The sequence below is a fragment of the Chelonus insularis genome, unplaced genomic scaffold (assembly GCF_013357705.1).
Source record: "Chelonus insularis isolate UGA/USDA-ARS -01 unplaced genomic scaffold, ASM1335770v1 contig_332_pilon, whole genome shotgun sequence".
Lineage (NCBI taxonomy): Eukaryota > Metazoa > Arthropoda > Insecta > Hymenoptera > Braconidae > Chelonus > Chelonus insularis.
Genome location: NW_023276501.1, coordinates 68,821 through 80,840, shown reverse-complemented (window position 1 = coordinate 80,840; position 12,020 = coordinate 68,821). Strand labels below are relative to the sequence as shown.

The 12,020-nt window shown below is 30.2% G+C and overlaps 1 protein-coding gene across 1 annotated transcript in view; it reads right to left on the bottom strand.

Annotated features, from left to right (window-relative positions):
- The window catches only part of LOC118066168 (Krueppel-like factor 6), a 53,793-nt gene extending 42,466 nt beyond the window's left edge, over window positions 1–11,327 (bottom strand). The window contains exon 1 of the mRNA XM_035081994.1: window positions 9,614–11,327. Coding sequence (XP_034937885.1) covers window positions 9,614–9,715 — 102 coding nt within the window. The 5' untranslated portion in view covers window positions 9,716–11,327. The remainder of the gene's footprint in view (window positions 1–9,613) is intronic.
- Between the last annotated feature and the right edge of the window lie 693 nt (window positions 11,328–12,020).

Genomic DNA, 12,020 nt, shown 5'->3' with positions numbered 1-12,020 from the left:
TTTTTTTTACGGTTATAGTTTCAAGAGAAATTTTAAGCGTAAATAACGGATGAATAAAGTACACAATTATATTACTATACGAATCTACAGAGATATCGTCTCTAATCCACTTATATTTTTTTCGCAATTCCAACTTGGACAAGAAGGCTGTTTATTAGAGTATGATATGAAGCTAGATATATAGATATAGAGACCATCTTCTCATTCCTTATCGATTCGTTTGGCTATATAAATGCATTCTAACGTAGTCTGGCGTGTTGAAATGCAGACATTGTCCGACGCGACTTGACGACGCAGAGGCAGGGTTTAAGGGGTGGTGAAGGAAATTCAAAGAAAATAGATGAAACCGAAGGATAGTTCAGTAAAGATAAAAGAAGAAAAATGACTGAGAATAAGGAATATTAATGAGTATTGATTGGAAAATAAATATATATGAAAAAGTAAAAATAATATTTGAAGGATGTATTATTCATATTTCAAATTATCATTCAAGTTATGCTAGAGGTCATTTTTTTCAAGTTAATGAGCTCCATTTATTACAAATCATATATTTACTAATTAAAAGGTTGTTTTTTAAAAGTCCATTAAGAAGTTTTTGTTGTATTTTTCAATTGATGTTTAATATTTTTCATTACAAAATACCTCTTTAGAAATAATATACTGTTATCTGTAGGAATAAAATATATATATTCATTTAATAACAAGTTTTTTTGACTTTTTATAATTAGAAATTGAATTTATTGATTCAAAAATATTTATTAGATTATATAAAGTTTGAATATTTATTGAAATGAAATGATTAATAGTAAATATTAATATTTTACTTTTCTTTTTAGAAGGATAGAAGAGTGATATTTTATATTTTTAATTAATTATTAGAGCCAATTTTCCTAATACGAAAGTAATTGATAATCACTAAGGAATGTTAATGAATTTCAAAACTAATCTTTCGCCTATTCAATGAAATAAATCATTTTTATTTTTATTAATATAACAATTTAAGTAATATTAATTTTTAATTATAATATAACTATTATAGCAAGTAATTCAGACATAAAGAAAGTGAATAATTGCAAAGAATTATTGACAAATGAATGATTTTATCTGTAAGAAAAACTTTCCTCAAGTATTTCTAACTCCATTTCATTATAAAAAAATATAAATACCAATATCACTCTAAATAGTTTAAATAGTACTTTGGAAGTAATTTTCCTACAATTTTTTTCCGTAGTACAGTTTTGAAACTGTAGTTGGACGATCACGATAATCAACGAACGAGCAATAAGACCAGAAAGAGGGTAGCTACAGCTTCGTATAACGGAGTTCTTGGCATTTGAATATTTTTAATATGCAACACACGAGGCTGACTAACTAATCAGCTCATGTACCTCACTACAAACTCTCTCTTGTATTAATCAAATTTCCGAATGTTCTCTTTGTTTCTCTGATCGTTTCTACACTCCGTAATCTTCTTTTTTTTTGGAGTACAACGTTTATAAAAGATATTTTTAAAGAGGATATGAGTAGATGTGTGTTTAGATTTCTAGAGAAAGAAAGAGAGAGAGAGAGAGAGAGAGAGATCAAAACGAGGGTGTATAGGGTGAAGAATTTGTTAAAGTATGAATAATGTGTCTACGATGCCAAGGCCGCTAGTAAAGACTACAAGGGGCTGCAACGTATATGTGTGTCTTGGACAGAAAGAGGTATGGGTAAGCTAAAATTAAAGTGAATCCGCCCCCTCCTCGTAGAGTAGACGCGGCCGTTCACATTCATTCCTTAACATTCACGAATCGTTTAAAGAGAGAAAGTCGTTCGTAGTAGCAGCATTTAGTAGAAAAGTTGGTAGCAATTCATTTTGTCAATTTTCCTTATTAATAACAACAGGAAGTTTGATGCTAAAAACTCACATTTAATAAAACAACTGTATTTTTTTCACCCCATTACTTATTAAGTCGATTTGACAGAATTCTTTTTTTATTTATAAATTCCCGGAAATTTGATAATTGATAAAAAAACAGTAATATTCTTTTGTATAAATTTATCACAACGGAAATTTATTTTTGGCAAATTAAAAAAAAATATACATTCAAGAAATGATAAGGTATATATAGAGAAGTGATGAATATACTTTCACCTTTAGTTTTTATTTGCATGTTGTAGCACTTAGGCTCGAAATACAAAATACGCAAATTGACGAAAGGATATACTATCGATCATAACGGGAAATAGGGTAAATAGATTTAAAAAGAAAGAAGTTTGGTGTTTCCTGAAGGGCGTTAGAGAGTAGACTTTTTAGCGTGCAGTTGTTACAAACTCTAGACAGGAAGGAAGTGCATTAGCACAACCACCCTACTTGCTCATCTACTCTTCATCTTACCTCTCTCTAGCTTTCTACTTAAGTCTGCATCCCCAATGTTTTTTCTATCCAATGTGCCGAGTGTATCTTGCACGTAACGACTTATTCTTCCACTCTCATCTTAAGGATAAATCAAGACAATTATCTAATAATAATAATACAAACGTGGTAGGGAAAAAATAATTTTTCGAGATATACATGCAAAAAATTAATAAATTAGATGATTAAACGTTTTCATTAAATTTTTTTTTATTTTTCTGTTGGTTTAGGAATTAAAATGTTATGCATAATATCAAGATAAACCTTGCATGTATACATTTAATGAGAAAGATGCTAAAAATAAGAGCATAGATAACTGCCTCATTTCTTTCTTAGCGTCAACCACTTTGAATTACTATCACCCAAGCACTGCCCATTGTGGTAGAGAATTATTTTATTATCGCTCGCTTGGACGATTCAGATGGAATGAAAAAGAATCGTGAAGATAAAGAGACGAAGGGAGAGTAACAAAAAAATAAAAAAATTCCAAGGAAAAAAGAGAGAATCGAAAGAATGGTCTTTACGGTTCTACGGATTTATTTCCTCCAAACTAGCACAACCGACGAATCAGAGAAAGCCGTGAATTGAAGGCGAAAAAGTGTAGTGGAAAAAGCTGAAATTACGCTGCAATGAAAAATGCAGAAGAAAAATAGAACATTTATGCTAAAGTTAAATAAATCTCGAATTTGACAACAAACTGGAGTAGAATAGAAAAAAAATACATAATTAACAAATATCAGAGAAAAAAAAAACTATAATAAATGATTGAGTAAATATAGACATAGTTTGTTAATATGGGTATGAGTATTGTTGACATGACATGGTTCGTATAGTTGACACAAGTGTGTTGATAAATGCATGAGAGAAAAAATTAAAGCCAAATTAGTAGTAATTTTGATGAATTAACAATACCGTGCAAACAGCGCAAGTTGGGTAATCGGAAACCCGTTTATTTATTTTATTCATGATTACGAGTCTAGCCTAGATTTCATTAATTCAACCAAAAAATTTAATCACAATTTACTAATAAATTAGACGTGAATATCAATGAATTTTTACAACTCATTGTAATCCTTAATTGAAAATAATAAACAATTAAACAACAAACATTTTGCTATTGTAGAAATAACATGTTTATATATATATATATATATATATATATATACTCTACAAACTATATTTGTACATGATTTTTATGCTACAGTTCCCCTCTCCCCCCATACTGTATACTGCACATGTGTTGTGTATGAGTCATTTACGAGAATGAACGTTTCAACAGATATGTCTATATACATGATGTGTAAAAGTATTGTAAGTTGTGTGATAGAGTGTGTGTGCATTCATTCGTTTACTGCACGAGTGATGAGGCAGTGAGTAGAATAAAACGGGGAGAAGAAAAGTAGGTGTAGCAAGAAGAGGGAACGAAACCAGGCCGCTAGTCGGCTAGTATACTTGCCGGCAATGCCAGTCAGCCGGCCGGCCGGACGGCGATCAATATCAGTTTTCCGAGTTGCACCGTTTCGATTCCAGCCAGCCGCAAAGACTTGCGTCCCAGACTTTTATCCCCCTCGACGCCCCTTCTCCGTTACCCCTCACGATCCTTTTACTTCACTCAAGTACTCTTGTATTCCGTTTCTCCAACTTCTTTCTCTTCTCCATCATCATCTTCATCCTCTTCTTCCTTCACTATACTCAACTTCCACCTTGAAACCCGTTGCGTGCAGCAGTCTCTACAATACCAACTTTGGCGTGACTCCATCGAATCCCTTGAATGGCTTACTGTTCATCACATACAACCAGCTAAACACGTTTCTTTCAGCTCAACGTAACGTACAGTATATGCACACACCATACTATAGTATAGATTGATTTTAATATCATTTTTTTCTTCATAAAAAACATTACTGCAAGATGTTTTATCACGATAAATACACACCGTAATTTCTTGCTTTTATTTACGATATTTTACTTTTTAATTTTTACTCCACTACACGGAAAAGTCATTTTCATATATTTTTATTTATTTATTTATTTATTTTTTCAAGATTTACTTGATAAATTTGCTATTCATTTTGCTGTGCACGATTTTTCTTAAATAAAAGTGAAAATTTCTTTAAAACTTTCTAAAAAATAATAAACATTTTTTTTTTTTTGTTAGAGGATAAACTTAGAAAAAAAATAATTTTGATATTTCAAATATTTATTTTATAAACAAATATTTGAACCTTGACAAATAATTCAGCATTTTGGCCGTAGTTGTTAAAAACACTGTAGTTTTTATTTGAAAATCCAAATAAAATAGATGAGAGATTGTTTTTTATTACAAAAAAATCCTATTTAACTGAATATTTTGAAAAATTTGTTATCCTTTAGTTGTATTAACAACATAGTAATAGACTGAAATGAGTTAATATCAATTTCAACTATGTAGAATAGTATCAACTATGTGTAATAACATTGTGTGGAGTGCTTTTACAACACTAAAATTATCTATTTTAACATAGTTAATACAATTATGTTGCAATGTTAAAGTTAACCATATCATGAATCCACTACCAACAATAATAATAATGAATTCAACTATTCTTTATAAATAATAAAAAAATTATTTATATCGGGTCATGTGAGAGCATCAATTACAAAGATGTAATTTGAAAAGTAGGGTGCATTTGAAATTCCATAAAATTATGGAAGACTGTGAAACCTCCAATATTTTGTCATAAAGTAGCTTGATCTGAATTTTGAACCCATGGCTAATTCCATAATTTTATTAAACTAGAGTTATTCTAATGGAATGTTCATCAAAGTTATTCCAAGTATGTATCAATGGAAAATTGAATTGATTGACGAGAGAAATGGAATAAGATTTTTAATTGAAATTCAATTACTCGGTAGACTGTTCAAAGAAATAATCTATAACTGAATGCGCACTAGAAATTCAAGTGGAATCTACATTATATTCACTTATACAGATCATTCTTCTATGATGTTGAATTTTAATATTATCAAAACAACCATTTTGATCAATATGTGTATCATAGAGACTTTCATAAATTTCGATATAAAACTAATCTCTCCGAAAACAAATACTTTCAAACTTTTCACCAATTTTTTACTCGCCAATTTATTAAAGATTCTTCAACATTCTTGTTGCTTTCGACGTTGTATTTAAGATAAAAAAAATATAGCATTTATATATATATATATATACAAGAGCTGGAAAAGTCAAGTGAGATCAATGGTGTGCGTGGGTGAGCCTGCGCGAAAAGTTGCGACCAACAATAAACCGTCTGTTCCGATCTATTAATAGAAGAATTGATTGATGAATTGTATTTGCTTTTAGATGCCAGAAGTTAGCAACATTCATATATGATTATAAATGCGAAGATAAATTTTTTTTATCAGCATTTAAGGCAATATAGCAGCTTCCAAGAATCATCTTTTTATCTTTCAACTACTTCCAAATGTACTACAGCTTTCAAAACTTTCAACTCTCGTATAATAAGCATAAAAATTAATATTATCATTAAAATGAAAATTATCACGAAAATCTATCGTAGTGAGGATTATTATAAATATTCAAAATACTAACGAACAAGAAAAAGAGAGAGAGAGAGAGAAGTGAAATATGTGCAAAAGAGGACTGCCTTAACGAAGTGCAATTTAATCCACCTTGACGTAGCAGACACGTTATCAAGCGAAGAGTAAGTATGCTTTTTTCTTCAATACCATCTTACATTATACTTTTCTGTTATTATCTAACGTAGTGACTAATATATAAATTAATTAAACTTCATATAGAAACGAATAAAGTGACGTTAGTTTTTAATATAATATTACATTAAAAGTTGATGATTTAAAAAATATATTATTAAAAATGGTACCTTTTTATTATTTAACTATGTAATTAACAAAATAGAACAAATCAGCAAGATAAATAATACTCCAAATGGCTGACATATAATGCTGAAGTAGGTTGAGAATTTACCCATCATTATAGTTGAATTTATACGGTAAAGTTCATGTCAGAGGCAATTTTAATATAATTTTCTCCTCATGAAAAATGTAGTAGTAATTTTAGATTTAATGAGAAGTGAGCTAAAAATCAAATAATCATTTGTGAAAATACTTTTTGGATAAAAATTATTTGAAGATTTAAGTCAAATGGTATAATTTTTCTAAAATTTAACAGATCAACATGAAATATATAGATATATATATATATATATATATAAATATAACTGACAATTTGATGACCAATGGTTTGAATGGGAACTAACGATAGAGAAGATCGAAAGAGAAACAATAGACTGGTTAGGTGGTTCATGATGAGCAGAAACCAAGCGTAGTAGGAGAAAGCATAGAGGACCGATAAAACAAACTCGACAAACGTTTCGACTAACATGGATGGCTATCCGTAATTTGATTGTTGCTCGAGCAAATTTTGCGGTCGTTTTGAATGTCATTGTAGCCTTGGTGTATGTCCACCGGTGAATTTCTGCTGTTGTTGCAAAAACATTTATAAATCAATTTTCAGTTGACTAAAAAATAATTCCGTCATATGAAACTTTATAGATATCTGATAGATTTTGAATAACACGGAAATTCGAGTAATCGAAATCATATAGAGCAGCAACACCACTTTTCCACATGCCTATACATCAAGTATATACCTTATACCCATGTATATGTGGCTATGTGAGGAATGAAACAAGAGAATAAATACAATGTAACTCAAGGACATATATTTAGAGAGAAAAATAAAAGGAAGACAGACTATGTACGTATGTATATGTGTGTGTATTTCCGGATGAGCGTGAGGGAAAGGAGGAAACACAGGTGCATCTTTTACGTCGCTCACATTGTGGTCTATTGTACACCATTGCCATTGTTTTATCGCATTCCATTAGTTATACATATAGTAGTGCTATAGGTATGAAAGGGACACAAGGAGTGAATGGTGTTTCTAGGAAAATAAACTACACCGATACAAGAAAAATAAAAGTATATATCTATATGTAAAGCCAGTGAAGAGTAGGTGAGCTTAAAGTAGTTGATAGTTTCATGAAATCCTACCTGATTCAAATGAACATTCGCCAAAAAAAAGCTTCCTTTTCATTCATTAGTCAACCCATTTCATTCAATGATAATTAATTAATTTATTAGTAAGGTAAATTTTTTTTTATTGATTCAAATACCATAGTATTATTTAAAAAAATCAATTTAAAAAAGGAAATAGAAAAGTTTTAATTATCTTTACAAATCACAATGAAAATGAAAGTTAGATAGTTTTTTATAATAATGTACTTTAATAGAGCTAACGGTTATTCTTGTAGACCAATTTTTTGTGCTAATTCTACAAGGATACATATTACAATAAAGGTTACGTAAGGCTCATCATCATTTAGATTATCTCATCATCAAAGCGTTTGTTTAGTAATTTACGCCTTTTGAGCAGAATAAACGTCCACACATTAACAATTTGATGCTTTGGCGTGAGAAATAGTTGAACAATTTAAGGACATAGATAATTGCAAGTGAATAAAAACGTGTTTGAAAGAAAATCGAAAAATTACGTTTGTCTTTCAACGAGATAATTTACAGTATAGCATTGAAGTGAGTATATAGAAATAGAAATGGTATAGTGTTGAGTATAGATCTGACACGGTATGGATTAAATCTGGAAAATTGCATATGGAATTGCACAAGAGTGCTATCATCTCACTTGTTTTTTTTTTTATTCTTTGTTATTCGAAATTTGCAGTAGATGCATCTGTATATATATATATATATATAGATAGATCTACTGTATCACTGTTCTATGCACATACAGAATGAAAACTTTAATTTCCACACTGGCAAATTCATGCCGACAAACCGGCCATATCGAATATACAACAAGCAATGCATATATGTACGGTATATGCACATATATGGGGCATGCATGGAGAAATCTGTGGTATGTTCAGGCAATTGGTATGTGTGCAAGTTGCATATAAATATTAAATTCCAATTCAAGTCAAGAAGACTCCTGTCGCGACACTGTAGCCAGGTATAGCAATATATTAGTGGCATATTAGTGTCTTTCTTGTCAATAAATAATAAGACCTCCGTAAAAATTCTTTAGCAGTTGATAGTCTAATCTAGGCTCTGCTAGATTGTACTGTTACTACTTAAGAGCTATGCTCTTGTAAACAAGTTAAGAATATTTTTGTTTTTCTATTATTTTTTAAAATGAATATTTTTATTATGTTATGAAAGTGTTATTTATGCATTTATAATTAATTTTTATTTCAAATCATTTCCTTTTGAAGCCTAAGAAAATAAAAAAAATGAAATTTTTATCCTGGAAAGTTTGAAGAATCAACTCACTTTAAGTGAATGGTCTTTTTCCAATATCAAATAACCCAACTATTTTAAAATTCAATATTCAAATTTTTATTTGTATTCAATGTAGAAAGTAAACATTTTTGAGTTAAAGTATTTTTTAATTTTTCAAAATTTCTATAAGCGCTAAAATTTATTTTAATATTTTAAAGCTCAATGCTTGTATTCCACGCTACGACAAGATACCGTTATAATATGAGTAAACTTTGAAATGAAAAAAAAGTTCTCAAATAAAAGAAAAAATAGTAAAAGTAGTGAGTAGATGATTGAATAAAACATCAACTATTATTGTACTCCAAAAAAATACTTTAATTTAAAGTATTATACGTATTTTCTCACTACATTAGGATATTAACTATTAATCCTATAGCCGCATTCCAAACCTTTTATTATGACGGTCACTTGTGTGTATCTTATATTATGAGGATATCCCCCCTACCCCTCTTCTGCCCCTGCTCCCTCTATGCTTACACACACACACACACACACACATTGACATTGTATCAGACCGGTTCAATGTATCCCTCATGATATATATGTATATATATATAGATGGTTATATCATCTATAATCTGCAGTGTATGCGTGCTCGATGAATGCATGCGTACGCACCCACGCACATCCCAACTCTCTCACGTACGAGTAACGTAGCGTGACTTGTTCACTGTAGACTAGACCGATATAATACGGCAGACACATTTTTAGCTACATAAATGACTAAGTCCTGATTATATATCAAAAATAATAACATACAGAGGAAAAAAATGCATTCCACGGATACATAATATTGAGCATTTAATATTATACATAAATGGAAATTATATTATTTACCTGTTGCCAGTGATCTTCTAGCGACGGTTGAGCCGAAAAATATCCGGTATCATGAATGTCCTGCAATTCTCTAAATATATTCCCACTTGGTAAGATATCCATGATTGTTCTGTTTTTTTCTTTTCTCTTGTTTTTCTCTTTCTTATTTAAGTAAGACTTTTTAAAAATTATTTATCTAAATATTGGTTTAGGTATATAAGACAATACCTAATAATAATTTGAAACACACACTATTTCGTTATCAGATTATGATAACAATATTATACTTGAATCAGCTGTATCACTTATACTTTTACTGCACGAGCAAAATACAATTTATTTCACTTACACGAGGTAGAAAATTCCTTGCAGGTAATTTAAGTGAATAAACTAAATTGAAACTGACAACCGCGATGACTGATGACTTTACACTTGTTATAAATAACAATAAAAATGATTGGTAATACTCCGCATAGGTAATGTAATGATGATTATCATCGAAACTGGTCCCTATTTACACGTGATCGATGATAGACATTTGGATTTTATTGCAAACGGCCACAGGTGAATTACTTTATCAAGTATTTAAACTTGAGATAATAATTATTGCAGCGTTATAAATGGAAAGAAAAATAATTTGTTTATCTTTGACTCTTTTTTGACTTGATGCAGAGCATAATACCACACACATTTAACACAATCAACACAACACACTTGTCAGATGTAGAATATAAATATAATTATTTGATTGAATAATCACAATAAATCAGAGTCGATGAACGATGGCAAAATAGTATCCACAGTGTAGTTTTGTCTGTCTAATGTAGCGACGCATATGCGCGCAATACTCAACAGTAGCAGCATCCATCATATTACACACGTTTCAATTTTTATCAATCCAGTCTAAATATTCCACATAATGAATGAATTGTTGACGTATTATTGTTTACTATTTACTGTTAGTACTACCACGTGAAACAAATGCCAAATTCAATCAACTTCAGCTTACTCACTGTATTCATGAAATATAGATATACATATATATATAAATATATGTATATATATTTATATGTATCACTAAAATGCTCTCGGCATTAATAATAAAATTAGATATATACAAATAATACCAAAGCTTATCTTAAATTACTCAAATAAATGATTTTCTCAATTCCAAATACTGTTAATACACAGTATCAATCAGTTTAACTCATTCAATTTACTCAAATTCTTCATAAAAATAAATTCTCTTATCACTCTCTGGTACTGCAGGTATTACTTAAATATTTTCTAGAAAATAAATAGCTGTAACAGTATCTGCAGCTTAAATATAATATTTCACTTCTTTCAATATGTATCATCACCAAAAAAATCGAGTGGTTTCTTACATCAACACGACTATATCAACTGTTAAATTCATTCAATTCACTTGTCAATAACACTAACAACTCTACTGTGACTCGATTAATTATTAGTATTCTTTGGATAGACGAGCAAACAATCAGAAGGATAAAATGTGTGTGAATGTCGTGTAAAAAGTATACGACTAATGGTGATCCTCTAACAAATTTCATTTACAAACTTCCCTGCCCGAGCACCGAACAGTGACTGACGTTCCAAGTGACGATATGGCGCTTCGTGGAAACCGACTATTCCCGACAACACCCGATCTATCTATTCTACATCGTTTGCTGGCGTCGCCGGCGCATTCACGTTATTCCGCTATACTCCTATAGCTGTTATGCCAGCCACTGCCAGCCACTACACTACTAGCAGTCTCTGCCTACCTCCACACTATTTTTTAGTCACTATACCTCACTGTATGTACACTGTCACACGGTTATTCTTAACTATACTAATATTACGGTACACTACGGTACACGTATAGTAGGACTAGTAGGGCTCAATGTGGCCTATTCATTCTTCATTGTCACCATAATTACCATCGATATGTTAACGATGTACACAATATTTTCAATGTCGCAATCACCACTATGGAATGTCCATTTTCTAAACAATTCCCACCTTATAATCATCATATTTTGTACTAAACTATGTACATTAAATATTCATTAAGGTATCTTGTTCACTGTGACTAATCCAACTGCCTTCATATGTTATTTTCATTTTAGATTTATCAGTTAATAAATTAATAGCCATATGGACATCATACTTTCACTTTGACAATTTTTTTTAATTACATTTTACAGACTTTTTTCATATGTCATGCAATTTCTACTTGGATAGGTCCGCAAAGAAGATTATTTATTAATTAAAAAATTTTTTAATGACAGCGTAAACATTTTGTTGATGTAACACAATCAATCGATGGTTGTTTTAATTATAAAAAAAGTTAAAGATAATTGAGGAATTCGATTTTAAATGGTTACTTGACTAGTTACTGTTTTAATGTGAACTGATCAATAGATAG